Source organism: Ipomoea nil, unplaced genomic scaffold, assembly GCF_001879475.1.
Source record: "Ipomoea nil cultivar Tokyo-kokei standard unplaced genomic scaffold, Asagao_1.1 scaffold2144, whole genome shotgun sequence".
Classification (NCBI taxonomy): domain Eukaryota; kingdom Viridiplantae; phylum Streptophyta; class Magnoliopsida; order Solanales; family Convolvulaceae; genus Ipomoea; species Ipomoea nil.
Window position 1 is genome coordinate 3,904,247 of NW_017618572.1, and position 22,462 is coordinate 3,926,708.

Sequence of the window (22,462 nt, forward strand, 5' to 3'; positions counted from 1 at the left end):
TTCCATTTCTCCCAATTCATCTGGTAATTTCTCAATCTTGTAACAACCACGGAGAATCAACGCTTGTAGACTTTTCAATCTACAAATGCTACTTGGAAGGCTTGCAAGATGCTTGCAATTGCTTAGATCTATTAACATTAGGTTTGTGAGGCATTCGATTGATGATGGCACTTCTCTTATAGCAGTAGCCTCAGCATGTACTTCTAACAAGCAAGCCATGGGACCTGCAACTTGTGGAAAATTTTCGAGTTTCAAGCAGCCTAAAGGATCATTGTCTCAAGCTTTTCTAAATGAATGCTTTCGGGAAGCCTCTTCAGATTTACACAGTGCATAAGGTTAAGTGAAACAAGCTTCTTGAGAAATCCAACAGAAACATGGATCTCTACCAAACTTGTACACTGTTCTAGAATCAATGTTTCAAGATTTGGGATTCCTGTGAAATCTGGAGTCCTAATTAGTTTCTGAGAGTGGCTCAGATTCATGAATTTCAAATTGTCCAGGACCTGTATATACAAGCTAAGTGAGACATATATATAAAAGAAGAATAATAATTAAGAATCCTCTGCTCGAGCCATGATATGAATAAAATTAAAGAATAAAAAAGAGATCAGATCATAGACAAATAACAAATAAACAGTTAGATAGATCAGATAAACCTTGAATCCTTTCCAAAGTTGTATGATACGGCTGGATTTCATTTTAAGAGAAACAAGTTTTTGTCCCTGTAAAGTAGCAGGCAAACTCTTTGAAGGATATCCGTGCCAATCTAGCCACCTTAACTCGCCAGGGAGAAAATTAGGGGCCCGAGAAGCATTTGCATTGTGAAATTTGAGAAATCTTAGCTTGGTCATGTGTGTGAAGGCCTCACTATTAACTTTCACATCTGTTGCAACCTGCAAGTTGAGTGCTATACCTTGGATGTTTTCTGTACCCTGACAATATAATATTTCATAATAAAACAATTAAATTCCTACAAATGAATTGTATAAATTAATTAAATTAAGGGATTCGATTGATGCATATCTATATGATATGTTGTTTACATATACTATACTAACGTACCTCACTTCCTGTAAGTAGTTGAGAAATATCATGAGGTAGCCACAACCTTCTATATCTTTTTGGATCATCTGAAGCTTCTTGGCGAACAATTGACCACCCCATTTCTTGTATTAATTGATGCATCAAAACAAGACCTTCTGAAATAGTTATTAGAGATTTCTCTCTGAGAACCTTTATGCCAATGTCAGAGTGAAAGTCGAAACTATTAAGTATTCTTGTTATGGATGTTTTCTTCTTCCCATTAAAGAAGCATGCAATGTCTAAGAAAACCCTTTGTGTATTTTTGTTGAGACTAATGAAACTTAATTTAAGTTTCTCTAAAATCTCATCTTCTGGTATTTCTTTAAGTCGGGCAATTTCACTTCTCCATTCATTAATATCTCTGCCATATAGGAGGGAGCCAAAAACTTCAAGAGCCAAAGGAAGGCCTCCAGCATAGTGTACCACTTGAACTTCGAGCACCTGAAATTCCTTTGTAGACAGCAACGACAACTGCTTATTAAATGCATATTGCCTAAAGAGTTGAAAGCTTTCAGCTTCATCTAGCACACTCATTTTGTAGTATTTCATAATCTTCACTTTATGGCTAATAAGCAAGTGCTTATCCTTGGTTGTTATGATGATTCTACTTCCAGCACCGAACCAATCACTGTTTCCAGCCAATGATTCCAATTGATCCCTGTGATCCACATCATCAAGAACAATAAGCACTCTTTTGCACTGAAGCCTTTGCCGTATCATCATTTTTCCTTCAAAAACATTGTCTATTTCCAAATCTTTTACTGAAAGAATCTTAGATACAAGTTTTTGTTGCAAGTGCACCACACCATGTTTGCCTGACTCGCTTCTAACTTTATGAATAAAACTACAACCATCGAATTCTTTTGAGATCTTGTCATACACAACTCTTGCAATAGTTGTCTTTCCAATCCCGCTCATCCCATGTATTCCAACAAAGTGAACCTCATTAGACTCCAGACCTATCAATCGATACAGTTTGTGCATACGAGCCTCTATCCCAACCAGTTTTGGATCATCAATTGACGTTGTTGAACCCAATTTAGTAATGATATTTTCTACAATTTTCAGGATGAACTTTGCTTCATGCCTATATATATCACAATAATTAAAACTTAGCAAGTACAAGTGATAAATTAAAGACACAAATTAATGCACGCTTTTCAGTTAGATGGCTTCACCTCTAAACATAAGTTAACTAGCTAAGCATGAAACTTCATGTGGGTAAAGTTCAAAAATATTTATCCACAGTAATATCATATGGAAAAAGTCATTGTCTACACACTACTTGAAATATGCCAATTTCCGACCACCTGAAGGTAGTCGGAAATGGCCTTAATTCGGTCGAAAACACCAGTTCTGACCACTTTTCCGACCAAATTGGGTATCCGGAAAAACCCTTATCGCTATTTCTGACAAATGAATAAGTGGTCGGAAATTGCGACTACTTTTCTAAGGCTTTCAGAAAAAATAGCCAGTAGAATAGTTGAGCAAGTCTGGATTTTCCAACCACCTCGGTGGTCGAAAAACTTGATGTAGTCAATAAAAAAAATCATTTCACTATAAAGAGGAACTCCACTGTAGTGAAATGAATATATATATATATATATATATATATATATATATATATATATATATATATATATATATATATAGTTGCAAGTCGGTAAGATATTTGCTGAAAAAAATATAAACATTTCATTCGCTCGAAGAGAATTCATTCACGAATATACAATTACCGATCACTTCGTAAATGTGGTCGGAAATTCCGACCAATTTCCGACTACGCTAACACGCGGACGGTAAAATGAAAAAAAAAAATCAATTTTTGCGATCAAATTTTAGTTGGTCGGAAAAGAGGTCAGAAAAATGATAATTTCCTGCCGTGACACTACTACATAAATATCATATAACGTTGGTTATTTATAAATAACCAACGTTGTATGTCAGTTTTAATAATAATAAAAAAAATAATTTACGACGTCGATTTTTATTTAACCGACGTCGTATGCAATGTTTACTTTACAACATCTCTTTGATTAACGTATTTTTTTAACAAACGTTAAAATTGTTTTTTGTACTAGTGCTAACTTGTCTTCTTAGTTAAGTTTGCATATTGAAAACATGACTTGATAAGATCCAACTCGAATTGAATTTTTATTTAGGCTCAGTTTGAAAATTACCTAGAAAATATTTTTCAACAAATAATTTTTAGAAAATGACTCATTTGTTGTATTTTTTTTATTTTTTATTTTTTTGTGTTTGGCTAAAGGTTAGAAAATTATCTTTTTCTATTTGATTGAAAGTTAAGAAATTTCATTTTTTGTTTGATTCATTTTTCAAAAAATAAACATTTTATTTGTAATAATAATAATAAAAATAATAAGTTGCGGTGGTACTGTAGAGGTGTAAATGAGCCGAGTGATCGACTCGCGAGCCGCTCGGTTAAAGCTGGGTTTTAATATACTTTCTCAACCTATTGAAACACAAAGAGTCAACAACGCCTCCACTGGGGTTCGATCTCATGATCTCCCATATGGGAGAGGTCACTACATGCCATCTGAGAACAAGGTGCTTGGTTCTTATTTTATAAATAATCAAGCTGAGCTCAAACTCAAATATTTTAGGCTCGTGGCTCGTCGAGCCGCTCTCGAGCCACCCACACACACACACACACACACACACACACATATGTATGTATGTATGTATGTATGTATACATACATACATACATACATACATACATACATACATACATACATACATACATACATACATACATATATATATATATATATATATATATATATATATATATATATATATATATATAGTCGCGATTTAGTGCGAACCGCCGCCAGGAACGTAATGCGAACCAACCAGCGCGCCATGTGTCCTTTGGGGCATGTAAATGTGTTATATGTGCATGTAGTTGGTGCATCTTTGCAAGTAAAAAGTGTAGGTAAAATCACTTACAAGTGCACCTACTTTCACCTACAAGTGCATGTAATTTTCCCCTTTTAACATAGTAACCTTCAAAGGTTTTTCCATACTTTCCTTTCTGTTTCCTAACCGTCGATGGATCCACGCCATAGAAAATGGGAACAACCATCTGACCTTTCATCTCCATACACTCCATGATTTTCACCAGTTCCTCCAAACACCATGTGGAATCAGCATAGTGCTCGGAGAAGACGACCACCGCCATGGACGATTCATCGATTGCCTTCTCAAGTGCAGGCGAGATGGACTTTCCCCTTTCCAGCTTCTCGTCGTCTTTGAAAGTGTAAATCCCTTTTTGCTGCATAGCACTATAGAGATGATCAACGAAATTCTTGCGAACGTCTTCTCCTCTGAAACTCAAGAAAACATCATAGGAAGAACCACATGAAGACGACACAAAAGAAGGTTGTTCCATTTCAATGAAGAAATGCAAATCTGCTGTATGCAGTTACATACACTATGCACATACAAGAAATGAAGTTCTTAATAATGTAACTACTGTACAAGAAAGGAGACAATTTTCCTGATTATTTTGCAGTATGATTGGAGTGTGTATGACTATGGTATAGTGGTTACATCAAGAACAATTAAACAAAGACTACTGCGCCAAAGTTGATAATATAAAATAATCCAAGCTACATATATATGTTTTGTAAAGGAAAATGCATGGTTTCGTTTTCATGCATATATATATAGCAGGCCTGCCGATATAGCGGGCAAGGTTTGCCGATCGAGAACATTATTATATACACGCACAGAGCTGAGACAAACATAAATAGACAAGCTACGCTTGATGTGTTCCAATCCTGTAAGACTTCAAAATTGAACTCTGATCTAAACTAAAGCTTGTAGTGTCCTCAATTCTTACCGTCCCAATAACTCAATTGCTTCATAATTGAACTTTGTACCAAAGGTACGGTTTCATATGTTTGGTCGGGAGGAAGGAATTAGGAAGGAAAGGAATTGCAATTCACTGGAAAAAGAATAATGTAGGAATTCAAATTACATTGTTTGGTAGGGAGGAATAAAATTATTGGGGGTGTGAAGGAAAAAGTGGTATAAAGACTAAAATATCCTTATGTAGTAATAATAATAATAACAATCAACAAGGGTATTTTTGTCATTTCCTCCCTTTCTCGCTTTTACCCCGCATTGAATTGCAATTCATGGGGTACCCCATGAATTGCAATTCAACAAAAAGAGGGAATTGCAATTCCCTCCATTGAATTGATGCCTTCATTGAATTACAATTCAATTCTAACTAAACTACATCCAACCAAACGCCTTGTAAGTGAAACTAAATACCCTTCTATGTATTTTCAAAAAAAAAAAAAAAAAAAAAATACCCCTCTATGTTTGATTGCTTTATACAAGATTACAAGATATAAAGCCAATGACTGAACAGACTATATCTAGCTAGTTTACTACCATGATACTATTCTTTCATGAAAAACAATAATAATGTAATCATGTAAATATGCAATGCATATTTAATTAAGGGAAAACAGTGTTTTTAACCCCTTTGTTTCATTTTCGAAAATTTGATTCCTATTAATTATTTTAGTCGAATTTAGTCTCTTAATTGTTCATCATGTTGTTCTTTTATTCTCTGCGTTATATAATTATCAACCTTTAATTTATATACATGATATGATGATTCATAAATCATAATATAATATAGCTAAAACAATATTGTATCTGCACAAAAAACTAAATAAATAAACACCGACCTGAATTTTTAGGGCATGATTAGAGTAGTTAAGAAACAAAGAATCCATCAACCTTGACTATATAAAAAGAATGCGCTCGCTACATTTTCTAAAGGGGTTTTGTTTTACTCAATTATTTCATGGATGACAATGACTTTATGACTATTATATTTTGATCTAGTCCCAATAATAATAATAACAATAATAATAATAATAATAATAATAATAATAATAACAACAAGTTAACAACAACAACAACAACCCTAATAATAATAACAATAACAATAATAATAATAATAATAATAATAATAATAATAATAATAATAATAATAATAATAACAACAATAACAAGAACAAGAAGAAGAAGAAGAAGAAGAAGAAGAAGAAGAACAACAACAACAACAATAACAATAACAACAATAACAACAATAACAATAATAACAACAATAACAACAACAATAACAATAACAATAATAATAACAATAACAATAATAATAACAATAACAACAACAACAACAATAACAACAACAATAACAAGAACAACAACAATAACAATAACAATCACTACTGGAAATTATGGAATTTCCGACCACCTGAAAGTGATCTTAAATTAAATTGAAAGCAAAAAGTGGTCGGAAATAGCAGCAAAGGTTTTTCCGGATACCAAAAGTGGTCGAAAACAAGGCTTTCATCTTGATTTAAGATCACTTTCAGGTGGTCGGAAATTTTAGAATTTCCAGTAGTGAATAACAATAACAATAACAACAACAACAACAACAACAACAACAACAACAACAATAATAATAATAATAATAATAATAATAATAATAATAATAATAATAATAATAATAATAGAACTCCGTGGAAAGCCGTGGACGAAACAATAAAGAGTTAATTCCACTTTTGGTCTTACATTTATTACGCAAAGAACACATTTTGCCCGCTTTTATTAATTTAGCCACATTTTGCCTAGCCTTTTTAAAAAGTGGACACTTTTGGTCCACCGTTACATTTGATGTTAAACAATCGTGAAGTGGGAGGGTAATTCTGTCCTTTCACGTCCCTCTGGGTTTTGTTCATAATTCTGTCCTTTCACGTGTGGTCTACCCACAGTCTCACACTCTCTTCCCGAGTGCCCCAACAAAAAAAATGCTACAGGCGGCAATAGGCCGGACTTAGGTATAACGTCTCAATCCGCCACAAAGGCACCACAAATCTGTAATCAACTTAACAATCGCAAAAACCCAAAACCCAACTTTTAAATTCCCTAAAAAATTGTGTTTTTAACATGGGAGAGGCAGCGACAAAGCCTTCCTGCACAAAAAAAAAAAAAAAAAAAAAAAAAAAAACAAATTAACAAACAAAGCACGCATATATGCTCCTCCACCTTCAATGCTGAGGTTTCCCCTTTGGTCTCTCTCGCCGTTGGTGATAGGTGGTGGCGGCTCAGCTCCGTTGCGTCGCGGCGGAGGCCGCCGAGGGAAATGGGTCCCTTAACCTTGACCTCGTTAACCAGTTTAGGAGGAGGTTTGAGTTCGTGAAACTAGTCTGTAAATACCATTGTGTTGTAGAAAATGAGGTTGGGCTTCTTAATTTTCCATAAATACGATTGTCGGACATTCGCAGGTAGCGCAACAACTCCGGGAAATTCCGGAGACCTCCGATCATCGTTCTAACCAGAGGAGAATGTTCTCGACACCTCCCCAACACCATCCAAGCAAGTCGATCGCCCATGCAAAACTTGATTCGCCGACAACACCTCCAACATTGTATTCTGGGCTGACATGCGAGAACTCTCAAGCGGTTGTCGAATATCAATCGGATCATCAGAAGTCGTTCGCCCCTCAACCCCAGCACCATCCACGCCAGTCAAAGCCGAAACAGACGATTGGGCGACCGGCAGTCGCCATTGACGTTCCTCCAGAGTCGTCCAGGGTTGTTGGTCTAATGGACTCTTAGACTTTGACAGGGAAGACCAAGATGCCAAAATGTATGTGCAAGGACATATATAATTGGCCTCTTACTTCACGGCTGTTTAACAGCAAATGTAACGGTGGACCAAAAGTGTCCACCTTTTAAAAAGGCTGGGCAAAATATGGCTAAAATAATAAAAGGGGACAAAATGTGTTCATCGTGCAATAAATGTAGGACCAAAAGTGGAATTAACTCAAACAATAAATAAAGTATTTGGCATTAAAGAATGATACATAATATATTACTATTTTCATTTACTTTTATGTATCGTATTAATTATCCCCCGCATTACGTGAATGAGATAATGTGTAATGATTATTTTTAAATAAATACAATATTGAAAATTATGAAATTTTTGACCACCTGAAAGTGATATTAAATCAAGTCGAAAGCCTTGTTCGGACAACTTTTGAAATCCGGAAAAACCTTTGTTGCTATTTTCGACCACTTTTTGCTTTCAACTTGATTTAAGATCACTTTAAGATGGTCAAAAATTTCATAATTTCTAGTAGTGATATTTCAATAGTATATCAATGCAATATTATATAGGAGATGTTAGGGATGACAATGTGCCCCGTCCCCGATGGGGATCCCCGATCTCCGCCCCGACAAAGATGGGGATGTAAAAAATTTTCGAAGAACGGGGACGACGACGGGGAATACGTGTAATTTCCCGCCGGGGACGAGGACGGGAATACTCCTCCCTACCCCGCCCTGTCCCCGAATATATATATATATATATATATATTTAGATTCATATAAGAACTCATCTTTAGGTAGGAACATAGGAACTTAATCTTAGCCATTTATTTTAATCAACCAGTGGTCCAAATTTTTTTAATTTTGTAATTAGGTTATTTTTACACTTGTGCATAGGTTTTAATAGTTCAATTTGGTTATTTTTACTTGGAGGGATTTAATTTAAGGCAAAGGGGTAGTTCAGTATTTTCAATTGCTAAATGGTGCGTGTGTTTGGCATAATAGTCGATTTCTACTCCTTCTAGGCTCACTGTTTGACTATAATTTCGAATGTGGTTGGACTCCTTCGCGAACTCGACTGCCGCTGCACTTTCTTCGTCGTCCTCTTTCGCGGTTCGCCTCTTTTATTCTCAGGTAGATGGCCGGCGTTCATGGTAGGAATCCCAATCGTCCTCTACCGGCGACCAGATCGTCCGTTCAAGGTTGGTTATATTTTATTTTGTTTTTTTTTTTTTTTCATTTGCGTTGTTTGTGATGGTTCGAGCTATTTTGCAGTGTTTTTTTTTTTGTTTTTTTTTTTATCGTTCAATTTTTGTTGTTCGTCTATTACTGGGTGTGGGTGTGTAGCTGTACGTGTATGGTTTGGGGTTGTGTTCGTTGTCGGCGGCCATGGCATTTTTTTTCCCTTTTTCGATTCTCCTTTTTTTTTTTTTTTTTTTTTTTTGTGTTGTTGTTTCATATTGGGGATCTTGTATTCTTGTCGTGGGTGTGCACTTGTATTTTTTCTGTTCTGAAAATCAGTATGGCACACACAAACCATAACAACGGCATGTCATCTTGTTCTTCATTTTCCCTTGCATAAATGAAGAAAGAACGTTTTGGCACACTCAGAACGACCCACGTGCACACTGCTGTATTGCACGACATACTAGTTATTTTTAGGGGTGCACATTATGGCTTACAAAAATCTCCCTAAGTGCACGAGCAGATGTATACCATGTGTCACATACATTTAATTTAATCTCCACTGTTGTATTATGTGCCTCATTCATTTGGATGTGTTTTCTAATGCTCTTTGCTCTTTGTTAGAATGATTTGTTGTCTATGTTCCTTGATGATGAGGTTGATGAGCGGTATGGGGCTTTAATACGGAGGATGGTATCCAGAAGGATGCAGATGCATTGGCACTGTAAACACAAAAAAGTAAACTTTGTATATATTCACAAAATTTCGTGTACAGCGTGTGTATAATTCAAGTGCAGGTACAAAATCTCCGTCTAGTCCTCTGATTCTTCACTGACGTTATCTATAGAAGTGCCTCCGAGATTTAAATAGCGTAGCCTCCGGGATTCAATTGGCGCGTGCCTCCGGGATTCAAGTGGCGTAGCTTCCGGGATTCAATTGGCGTGACTTTCAACAACGAACGTCAAGAATTTAGAAATAATCGACCTTGCAATGGATTCAAATTGCCTGCAAAATCAACAAAAATGCCTTCAAGTCTTCAAGCGTTCTTCAATGCCGTTATCTATTGCAGTGCCTCCGGGATTCAAATAGCGTAGCCTCCGGGATTCAATTGGCGCGTGCCTCCAGGATTCAAGTGGCGTAGCTTCCGGGATTCAATTGGCGTGATCTTCAATAGCAAATGTCAAGCTTCGAAGCAATCAACCCTGCAAAATATCAAATTAAAGCGGCTGCAATGGCTTCAAGTTGCCTTAAAGATCCTCAAATGTCTTCAAAAGACTTCAAGATCTTCGAGCCAATCAATTCTGCAAAGCTCCAAAGTACCTGCAATGGATTCAAATTGCCTACAAAATCAACAAAAATGCCAAGCGTTCTTCAATGCCTTCAAGCTCTTCAAATGCTCTAGTTGTTCTTCAAATGTTCTCAACTCCTCAAGTCTTCAAGTTGTCAAGCGTCGTTCTTCAATGCCTTCAAGCTCTCAAGTCTTCAAGTTGTTTTCAATGTATTTGAGGTGTGTTTTAAAGAATGAAATTGAGGCTCTATGTATAGTGAAGTTTGTAACCAAATTAAATCCCTCAACAAACTCCACTAATATTTATTAAATTAAATTAATTAATTATCTACTAAAATGAACCTTGCCAAAATCAAGTATAGGTTCATTATTCTATCATCTAATTCAAATTCAAATTAAATTATAATTATCTAATTCAAATATAATAAAATCATATTATATTTAAATTATAATTATAATTATAATTCACTTATGAAATGGGCTTGGACCAATTAATTAATTAATTCAATAGCCCAAATCAAATTTACTTGGACTAATTAAATTAATTTAATTATCATAGCCCAATTAATTAAATTGGACTAATGATCAACCCTGAAATTGGGCTCGATAATGATTTAATCGGTCCACTTGTCGGCTTCAAATTTTCTGTGTCTACAAATTGCCCCCTCGAGACTTTCTTGGACATGTCACTTGAGAGCATACACTGCTTGAAAGTATGTAGTGCATGGAAGTCTCGAAACTATATGGTCATTTCAACTCGTGCCAAGGAGCCCTGTGGGATATGATGCAGTTTCTACTCGTGCCGGGGAGTCTTGAAGGAATATGAGGCAGTTTTGACTCGTGCTAGGGAGCCTTGAAGTAATATGAGGCAGTTTCGACTCGTCCCGGGGAGTCTTGAAGGAATATGAGGCAGTTTCGACTCGTGCCGGGGAGTCTTGAAGGAATATGAGGCAGTTTCGACTCGTGCCGGGGAGTCTTGAAGGAATATGAGGCAGTTTCAACGCGTGCCGGGGAGTCTTGAATATGATGCGTTTTCAATTTTCACATTGAGGAAGCTTGAAGAATATTTCCTCCATCACATATTGTGATATAATGTGTTGAGGCACATTCTTCTCTAGCATATGGGTTGATTAGAGGAATTTTCATCTTCATTCCTTGGTTAGTTGGAGTACTATGGAACCGCTTTGGCACGTAATCCGCCAATGTGACTGGAACTCGTTCTTTCATATGGTGGCCGCAAGTCCTCCCATCAATAGAGCCCTTTAACATTCTTTTCTTGACCCACCTTTTCATAACTTGCTTAGATGGTCGTGTCGAATCATCAACGTGGTGTTGTTTAGCATGCTTAATACCATGCCAAGTATCATACTCGGGTTTGGTATCATAAGACTTGATGTTAAGAGGGAATAAACACTTGTGTCGTTTTCTATTTCCCTTTACATTGTTCCTCTCAATGAATAGCGAAGTAGATTTACCGCATGAGATGAAAACTTGATTTGCGTTTGCTGTGGCATCTGCAAGTTCAATTCTCCTATCTCGAGCTAACTCCATTACTTTATCCTTAAAGACAAAGCAATTTTCAATTGGATGTCCGACAAGCCTATGAAACTTGCAATAACTCGGATGATCCACCATTGAAGCCTCGTGTGGTCGCCTCATTTCTGGAAAATCAACGAGATTGTGTTTCAACAGCTCATCAAACATATGTGGGACATCAGAATCCAAGAATGGATACTTCTTGTTTTGTCTTTCCCTGAAAGAAAGCCTTCTACTACCCGTAATGATCTAGAAGCACCCTTAGACTCATTAGTAGCTTCAGTGAATATCCTAGTTCGTTGAATATTCACATGCATAGCGTCTATGCTTTCATATTTCTTAAAGGCCTTGCCGCCATTTTCAACGTCATCATGACTCTTGCCCCCATTGTAGAAGGTTTGAATGGGTATGTTTTGTCCACCATTAGCTGTTATGCTTAACTCCATATCGTGGGCGCGACTAGATAATTCCTCAAAAGTCTTAGGCTTGAGCCCTTGGAGGATGTAGGAGAGCTCGAAGTGCATGCCTTGGATGCACATTTCAATCGCGGAGCCGTGTGATATCTTTTCCTTGCAATTCAAGCATAACTCCCTCCATCTTTCAATGTAAGTGGTCGAGCTTTCACCATTCCTTTGGCGAGTGGTGGTGAGTTCTAAGAAGCTGACGGTTCTTCTTGTGCTGTAGAAGCGGGTAAAGAACTCGCGCTCCATGTCCTGCCAGCTATCAATGCAGCTAGGCTCCAAGTCAGTGAACCAATTGAAGGCAGTACCCTTCAAAGAGCGGACGAACTACTTGATAAGAAGATCTCCATACGTCCCAGCGTCGTTGCATGTTTCCACGAAGTGGGCGATGTGTTGTCTTGGATTGCCTTTCCCATCGAATTGCTGAAATGATGGAGGTTGATATCCAATGGGAATCTTCAAATCCTCTATCCTTTGGGTGTAAGGCTTGGTGTAAGTGTATGAAGGTTTTCCCCCCTCAATCTTTCCTTTGATAGCTCCCATGATGAACTCGTCAAGCCGATCTACTGGTATCATGCCCCCTGTGACTGGAATGCTCCTGTTCGAACTTGGTATGTGCGAAGTTGATTCCTTATGCACTGTAGTTCGCCCAATGCAAGTTGGTGAGTGCGAGACATCTTCTCCTTGAACCTCAGGTTGTTTCCCAGAAGCCCGGCTAAGTCGTTGATTCTCTTTTCTTGGTTTTGAAGGAGGGTGGTGATCCCTTCAAGCGCCTTAGTGATGCTCGTAAGCTGGTCCTCTATAGTTGAAGCGTTTGTTGTCATAGCCGGCATGCCTGTATAGATGCGTGACCATTCTGGCGCGACCTTCCACATGTTAGACGACGGCGATGTCGGTGACGAGCCTCCGGTGTTACCGTTTCCTTTTGGGGATGTTGGACTCCTATTATCATCAGCTCCTTTAAGAGATGTTAGATTCCCGCTATCGGCTGCTTCTTTCAGAGATGTTGGACTCTCGCTACCAGTTGCTCTTTTTGGGGTAGTCGACTTCTCGCTATTCGCCGCATCTTTCGAAGATGTCAGCATCTCGCTGCCAGCTGCACCTTTCGAAGAAGCCTGCCTCCCGCTATCGGTTGCTCCTTTCGAAGATGGTGGACCTGCAACATAAATAGACTTCCTCGGGACAGTAGGGGCCGTTTCGAGTCTTTGAATCATACGTCGAACAATTGACTCAGGCTCCGGCGGTCGCATTCCTAAGCTCCTTGCACGGCTCCTGGTTAATGGTGTTTCGGTCTCTCGGCTAGCTTCAGAACCAATTGTTGATGAAGACTTGGAACTAGCGGCTTGGGCATAAGACTTCTTGAACATCGAGCTTCTTGACGCCATTCCGATTGCTAGTAGAGTTGCTTGCTGATGTAGATCGATAGTGAAGAGATGAGAGGTAGAGTGGTCCCACTGGGTGTACCAAAATCTGTAAACACAAAAAAGTAAACTTTGTATATATTCACAAAATTTCGTGTACAGCGTGTGTATAATTCAAGTGCAGGTACAAAATCTCCGTCTAGTCCTCTGATTCTTCACTGACGTTATCTATAGAAGTGCCTCCGGGATTTAAATAGCGTAGCCTCCGGGATTCAATTGGCGTGTGCCTCCGGGATTCAAGTGGCGTAGCTTCCGGGATTCAATTGGCGTGACTTTCAACAACGAACGTCAAGAATTTAGAAATAATCGACCTTGCAATGGATTCAAATTGCCTGCAAAATCAACAAAAATGCCAAGCGTTCTTCAATGCCTTCAAGCTCTTCAAATGCTCTAGTTGTTCTTCAAATGTTCTCAACTCCTCAAGTCTTCAAGTTGTCAAGCGTCGTTCTTCAATGTCTTCAAGCTCTCAAGTCTTCAAGTTGTTTTCAATGTATTTGAGGTGTGTTTTAAAGAATGAAATTGAGGCTCTATTTATAGTGAAGTTTGTAACCAAAATCCCTCAACAAACTACACTAATATTTATTAAATTAAATTAATTAATTATCTACTAAAATGAACCTTGCCAAAATCAAGTCTAGGTTCATTATTCTATCATCTAATTCAAATTCAAATTAAATTATAATTATCTAATTCAAATATAATAAAATTATATTATATTTAAATTATAATTATAATTATAATTCACTTATGAAATGGGCTTGGACCAATTAATTAATTAATTCAATAGCCCAAATCAAATTTACTTGGACTAATTAAATTAATTTAATTATCATAGCCCAATTAATTAAATTGGACTAATGATCAACCCTGAAATTGGGCTCGATAATGATTTAATCGGTCCACTTGTCGGCTTCAAATTTTCTGTGTCTACAGGCGCGATGCACGTAACAAAGTGGATTGTGGTGTCTTTGCAATGCGGCACATGGAGATCTTTTTGGGGAAGTCAGTGAATGAATGGGATTGCGGCTTGCAAAAGAGTGATACTAGGGGCCTTGATTTGTTGAGGATGCCTTATATGTGTCAGATTTTATCGGCAGAGATTAACATTCACCATTCTGACAACATTCGTAGCGCAGTTGAATATCGTGCCGCCCTATAACAAATCTAGCTACGTGTGCTCATTTATAGTTAGTTTATCAGCATTTCAGTTTACTTCACTTGGGTACATTCATGAATTCTGATTATGGTATTTGAGAGCGCATCCTTTGAGTGTTTTTTTTTGGGACCATTTTCTCATAATGAATGGCACTTTGTTGTAATGTTGCACACCAGGGTTAACATGTTTCCAGTGCACATCCCAGGATGTCATATCATCGTGGGTTTTGATGTTTGTGCTCTATATGTACGATATGGCACACGCACTTCTACTCATGTGCACAACGTTATCTTATAAAACATTATAGCACTCTAACTCTGCGTTATGGCACAGATATTTAAACGCTAGTGCACAAAGGAGAGTGTAACCTCCACCTGGTTTTACATGATCCAACCTAGTACAATTTTAGCACACATGGTCACGCGCAGATCAACCTAAGTGCACGTCAATTCTATACACAATATCGCTTCACAATATGGCATTCATGGTGTAAGCCAAGTGCACACCACCTTGTTGTACGCCTTTTTGTCCGCATACTAATTATGGGTAGTATGGCACACCCGTGGTCGCTAAGTGCATGCCAATGTTTACTATTGCTCAAATTGGCATACACATTATAACCGATCTGCACAATGTCTTGTGCACTGTCTGTTTAGCCAAATGCTCCTTCTGTACGTTATGGCACATGCAGTTAAACGCATGTGCACAAAGATATATGTAACATCGCCCTAACCCATGTGCACTTCATCCTGATTTATGAGGTCTCAATCTATCAATAATACTGCACACGTTGGCACACAGCTCATGAACCAGGTGCGCACCAACTTCGGGAACGTCACTCCAACCGCTCTCAGTCTGGATGTTATGGCGCATCACATGCCCCAAAAGTGCACATCGAAAGGCAGGACGTCAACTTACTCTTGGTGGATTCGACCACGCCAAGAGAGCAGAATTTTGCGACAAAATGGCACGCAGAGATCACCCTAAGTGCACGCCAGTTCATGGTCCAAAAAACGTGTCCCTGAATGGCACACATTGTGCAACCCATGTGCACATCCGCTTCTCGGACGTCTTTTCATGTAGAAACTCATTATGGGCTTTCATGGTCACACTTATTCTTCACATTATGGGTTCACTAATTCATCGCATTATGGCACAGTCAGTTTAACACAAGTGCACACTGCCCTATTCTCTATCTTTTTAAACCCACAATTTGCAACATTATGTTTCTCACAATTTCACCCCAGCACATATATAACTCTGTTAAATAAAGTTGTTCGTCATTATATTTATTCATACACAGTTAGAATAATAAACAATGTGTTAAAAACTACAGTGTAGCAACATTCAAACGTATAATTTTGTATGATAAGAAAAATCTATGTTTCAGCTTGGCTTTTGGCGAATCAGACAGTTACAACTATCATGGTGTCTGTACTTGTTGCAAGTATAGCACTTGTTTCAACGTCATGAGCAAAGTAAAAGTCACTGGACACGGTTTTCTTCTCCATGTACTTGTCAATCAGTATTTGTGCATCTATTCCTTCTCCGTACGCCATTATATCTCGTTTAAAATTTCCATAATGTCTCACTGTAGCTCTAACATTCTTGAACCCTCGCTCCATTTCTTTGTATAGTGTAAAGCATTTATTAGGTCCGATGCTTACCTTTGCACAATTGATGATGAAATTTTGGCGCCCAATGGCTTGGTCCGACAGCACCCCTATGTCGCTCCCTTCGCCAGTAGGGAGTTTGAAGCCAGCACGTGAACACAACACATACTTCCAATTGATTTCCCCTTACTTACCGATCCTTTTTCTCTATTGTGCGTCGTAGTAGTTGCATAAGTTGTGTAGAATTCAATTCCTGCTTCGAAACTTGAGAACCCATGCCCCCACCAAAGGTTTAATTGACTCTTCACACTCTGCAGTCTAGTACTTCGTTGAGCCCGATGAAATATTCATCAAACACCTAGATGAACTCCCTGAGAGCCGTCATGACCTGTGTAGCGTTGTAAATTCATTTACTCAGTATATGGTTAAGCATTGTGGCACAAACATTTGAACCAAAATGCATGCACTCAGGGGTTCTGTGGTGTGTATGGAACAATCATAAACTCGTAACTTCACACAAGGTAATCACGCATATAAAGATTGGGGTGTGTGGAAGGACATATTCACTTTCCATAAACGTGATTTCATGTGTGCACACACTTTGAGATGTGTGTGCATACAACCAAGGCTGTCCAGGGCGGGTTGTGCATTCTGGTGTCGCAGTGTGTGCCGGTATAGCGGAAATAGTTTGTGTTTATCAAAACTGCCAACCCATGTGTGTGCACAGGTTGTGCACTCTGGTGTCGAAGTGTGTGCCGGTATAGCGGAAATAGTTTGTGTTCATCAAAACTGCCAACCCATGTGTGTGCACATAAAGTAGCAAAACTCTTCATGCATCGGCACACAACAGAATAATAATAAACAATTCATCTAATTGCAGGCTATAATCCATCACTGCACATGTACGTACTCAATTGAATCCAACATTGATAAACGAACAGTTATACGAATTGAAATAATATTCTTACCTTCGTGGTCTTCAATTGCCATCATACAACAGCAAAATTCAATTGTCGATTGTATTCGTCTGTCTCCGAATGCACACGAACGCCGATGTTTTGCAAACGCCGGACAGTAGATGATACTGGGCAGATTAGCCGATCAAAGACTTTCAGACCAATTGGACTCCTTTCTTATCTTCTCTTCCTAAAATCTTGGAATCAATCCAAATATAATATTAGTTTATAATTGGTGCCTGGACAAAATTAACTAGTATCCTTTTTAATGAATTATGTTAAAGATATACATATAAATGCTTACTTTATCTAGACCATTGATTAAATAAATTTAAAGGGCTTGGATTAGTTCTTATGTTCCTACCTAACCCAGGGTTCTTACTTGAAGCCCCTCCCATATATATATATATATATATATATATATATATATATATATATATATATATATATATATATATATATATATTTGTAGACTTGGTACTTTAAATTTTGAAACTAGAACTTAGATTTTATTTATTTTTTATTAAAAATTACAATTGCTTAACATTTTGACTAATAGTTGACGGGGAATGAGGAATCCCCGTCCCCACCTAATTTTCCGTGAAGACGGGGATGGGGAATATTTTCAATTCCCCGTCGAGGACGGGGTTGCGGGGACGTGGACGGGGAGTATACTCCCCGCCCGCACCCCGCCCCGTTGCCATCCCTAGGAAATGTTCATGCATAAGTAATTGAATGTTGAATTCATTTATTTTATCAGTAATTCAAAGTATATAAATGCAAAATAATATAAGATATATTGATTATAACTTTCACTAAAATAAATATTTGCAACTTTGTAATAACGCTAGTCTAATACTTAGTCTATAAACGATAGTTTAAATAAATACTAATTTTGGTTTGAATTTCTCTAAATCTTCTTAATTCCCTTTTGGGTAGCATTGTCATTGTGTTCATCTTCCGTACTTGTCCTCTTCTGTTTGATTGGTAGTGTGTCATGTGCAATTGAGTTACTGGTGGTAGCTTAAAGCGCAACCTCATGCAATGAGATTATGGTGTATGAAGTTTAGATTTGTCTTGCTGTGTATATGACTCGGATTTTAGTTGCACTATGAACTCTTTATCTTGCAAGTGCCTCTTTGGATATTTGGCAGTGATAATTTTTTCCACTACATGTTTCATGTGTTGTGAGATGTGTCAAAGATTTTCATGTAAGGGTATTGAACAAAATATTAATATTTATTATATTTGTAGAAGGTTCATGAGTAGTAGTACCTCTAATCTTGTTCTAGTTTCATAACTTGTTTACTTGATAGTAATTAAGAACAATGACTCTGCAGGTAGTCCGAATACTAAGTGTTTTTGTTGTAAGGTTGATGCTGATTTTGCCTTTAATCCAAATATGTTGAGTCTAAAAAATGAAATGAATTATAAATTTATATTATTTCTAAGATATTTAAAAGATGCACAATAATTAAGTATTTTACCTACAAGCTAAGATCAATAAATGTTGTAATGATGACTATTTTTGAAATTTCTTCATTTTGTGAATTTGTAAGATTGATTGTATCATTATTATAGTCTCGACATCTTTTCAATATACTAAATGTGTTACGATGTTCTATTATCCTACATTGACATTTCTAATAAGGATAAGAATCAAAGAATCCAACAAACTTGACTGTATAAAAAGTTGCGCTCACTACATTTTCTAAAGGGGTTCTGTTTTACTCAATTATTTAAAGATGACAATGAGTTTATGACTATTATATTGTGATCTAGTCCCACCAATAAAAAAAAAAAAAAAAAATTGGAACTCCGTGGATAGCCATGGACAAAATAATAAATAATGTATTTGCCATTAATGAGTGATACATAACATATTACTATTTTCATCTACTTTTATGTATCATATTTAATTAAGAAACAAAGACTTAAATCATCCCCAACTGAAATATGGCGAACAGCAGAGAGGAATTATTCATACTGGAAAAGTCTTCCCATCAGCTAGATAAGTCAGCCCCACTAATACAGAACTGCACATCCGCTATTGTAAAAGATTTTTTGTAATTATTATACAATAGTCACAAATACTAAAATTGTGAAAAGGTGAGTCATCCGTGACCGTTCTTCTGTGATGAAAACGGTTGCAGATTGTATTTTTTTTCGTAGTCATCCACGGGGATTGTATTTATTTATTTTTTTAATGCACCAGCGATCTTGGTGAAGAACAATCCCGGATGCTTTTTTTTTAATTGTTTTATTTATTTTAATAAAAATTCCTTTTTTTTTTTAATTCATGTACCTATACAACTCAAAATCCATATCAACACAGTATAATTTCTCTATCAATCCACTATATATCAATAAAATATTATCATCAACACAAATACTAGTGTACGTGTCTTGAGCAGTAAAGATGCGTATTATCATTTAATAAAGGAGAAAATGACTCATTTAGTGCTAGTGTATACTCGTACAACAGAGCAACCAGACTGTCACATGAGCTGATAACACGACGCTCTATGCATAGCTCCTCTGGGCTAAGAGGATCGTCAAGGTCCACCTCGACATTAGAGTCTACAGCAAGAGTAGTAGCACCAATACGTATGTTGGTTTTAGGATTCTTGGGAAGCCCACGAGGGTCTAACACAATTGATAGATTGGTGAATTTACCGAAAAATATAAGTAAAAAGAATGAAGAGAAGATATAATGCTTTATAAAAAATGGTGCTCCAGTGTATTAGAATTCTCCATCGTCCCCCAAATAATGTCTTTGGAGTCCTATTTATTGGTGTTAAGCTTACAAAGGTTCTAGATGGGTAATCAATGCCAGTGAATGCGAATTAATACTGACGACCGTGGATCCATTCGTTACTGATCCTCCTCAACGGTAAGGTTGACTAACATTCATGACGCGCTTTTAAGGAGGCAACGGTCACTGAGACCTGCCGACTCCTATTGAGGCCGACTTTCTAGACTCGGCCGTACCCTGCCGAGTCCTTGATCGAACTTGTGCCTTCTATAAAAGGACCTCTCTTTTTCGAACTAATGGGTCTTCGTTTCTGGCCCAATTCTTGAAGCCCAGTCCACCTATTTATTTTTCCTTTTGAGCCTCTAACCCACTGGGTCCATATCCCATCAACAGGCAAATTATTGTGTGGACCATGGTCCACACAATGTTATGTGGACCATAACAAAAAGTATATTTTTTATATATTAAATGTACATTATTTTTGTATTGAATGTACATTATACAATATAATGTACACTCAGAATAAAAATAATGTACATCCCCTTGAATACAATGTACATTATTTTTGTATTGAATATATATTATTTTTGTACTGAATGTACATTATTTTACAGTAGACAAAATATGGTCCACAGAACTTGTGTAGACCATAGTCCATACAATAAGGATTGCCATCAACATACATAGCTTATTCATGGCGTTCAATGAGGATTGATGTAGAACCTGATGTATCCTTGCATGATTTAGTAGTATCATTCCGATTGTAGGAAAGTAATGAACAAAAAATATCCAGTAAAAATAAAGAGAAGACAAATATAGAGCAGAGTTATTAGTCTTTTATTAATCATCATTCATTCAAATATGTATACACTAAGTAGGCAATTTATATCGTGCACCACGGCGCACATAGCAATGTGCGCCCAGGTACAAAACGCGCGCGTTTTTTACTGACGTCACTCCGTCCGTCTGAACAGACCAAACCCCTTTATGTGTATTCAGTTAAAAGTTTATGTGTATTGTGTTATGAGTTTATGTGTATTCAGTTAAGAGTTTATGTGTATTCGGTTAAGAGTTTATGTGTATTATGTTAAAAGTTTATGTGTATTCTGTTAAGATCGAGTTTAGAGTTTATTACTGATTTGGTCCCCTGACTATTATGAAATTACCAATTTAGTCCTCGACTATATTTCTAACCCAATTAAGTCCTCCGACTATTAAAACGTTAACTAATTTGGTCCTATGCTCAATCAGTCGTCTAACAACTGTTAATCTGGAGATTACTTTCGGAATTTCAGCTCTCCATCGTCTGTCCAGGGCTGCCCATACATTCAATAGACAAAATAATGCCCGCAAATCCTATTGTCGCGAAATCCCTAAGTCCGATAGTTGGTGCGAGAGACCTGCTGCGTGAAGAGATTGGTTTGCAATATCACCTCGATTGGTCCGCAATATCATCGCGAAAGCCCATTCTAGTTCAACCGACTCCAGAGGCACCAGAAACTCTCCGATCGGCTCTGGAGGCACCAGTTACTGTTCGCTTGGAAGATGCAAGGTAAGTCTAAATGCAGTTCATTATGTATAAATTGGTTGTAATGTTCATATTATTGGGTAATGGGTATTGGGACCACTCTGGATTGCTTGTTTTTTCGAAATTGTATTGCAGTTCACATGCATTAAAGTTCATATGTATTGCTTGTAATTCTTAAAATAGTGAGTATGTGTATTATAAAGCAATTATAAACTGTATTAGGTAATGGGTATTGGGTATTAAGAAGAAATTGTATTGTAGTTCATATTAGAGATTTGAAAACTGTATTGGGTAATGGGTATTATATTGGGACCACTCTGGAAAACTATATTGCTTAAAGAGTAAATACCCAAAATGGTCCCTCAACTATAGCTGTTAGCAATAAAGTGTAATGGTTTTGATATGCCAAATATGTATTCGTAGATCCCCCAATTTTATTTTTATAGGTCTAGTAGAGTCTTAGACCATGATCGGGAAATTATTTAACTTGTAAAAGAGAAAAACAGAGGAAGATGTATAAAAATAGAAGAAGAAGATATAAAGCCTAAAATCAAGAATTTGTCTGGAGAAAATGACAAATTGAAGAAGAAGATGAATGATATGAAATCACGTCAATGCTACTCAAAGAAATATCCCAGAAGAATTTTCGATGAAGAAAATTACGATTGGAAGAATGCATGAAATTGACTTGGAGATCAAGCATCTATGGAAAGAAAGGAGTACATCAAAGAAGATTGGAGATTTAATCAATAGTTGTATGGACGAAGTGGATGATGCTTAATATGTTATGCGAAATGGCTCAAGTTTGAATCTCACCAT

At 37.1% G+C, this 22,462-nt stretch overlaps 1 protein-coding gene across 2 annotated transcripts in view; it reads right to left on the reverse strand.

The window, feature by feature from the left end:
* Positions 1-75: 75 nt before the first annotated feature.
* LOC109148757 (TMV resistance protein N-like) overlaps positions 76-22,462 on the reverse strand; it is a 92,499-nt gene continuing 70,112 nt past the window's right edge. Inside the window, exons 4-5 of one of the 2 annotated variants that reach the window (XM_019296481.1) lie at positions 657-932; positions 76-503 (exon numbers count right to left, since the gene is read on the reverse strand). In XM_019296481.1, the coding sequence (XP_019152026.1) occupies positions 261-503; positions 657-932 (519 nt within the window). In that variant the 3' untranslated portion in view covers positions 76-260. The remainder of the gene's footprint in view (positions 504-656; positions 933-22,462) is intronic. The other variant, XM_019296480.1, reaches the window with a different exon arrangement.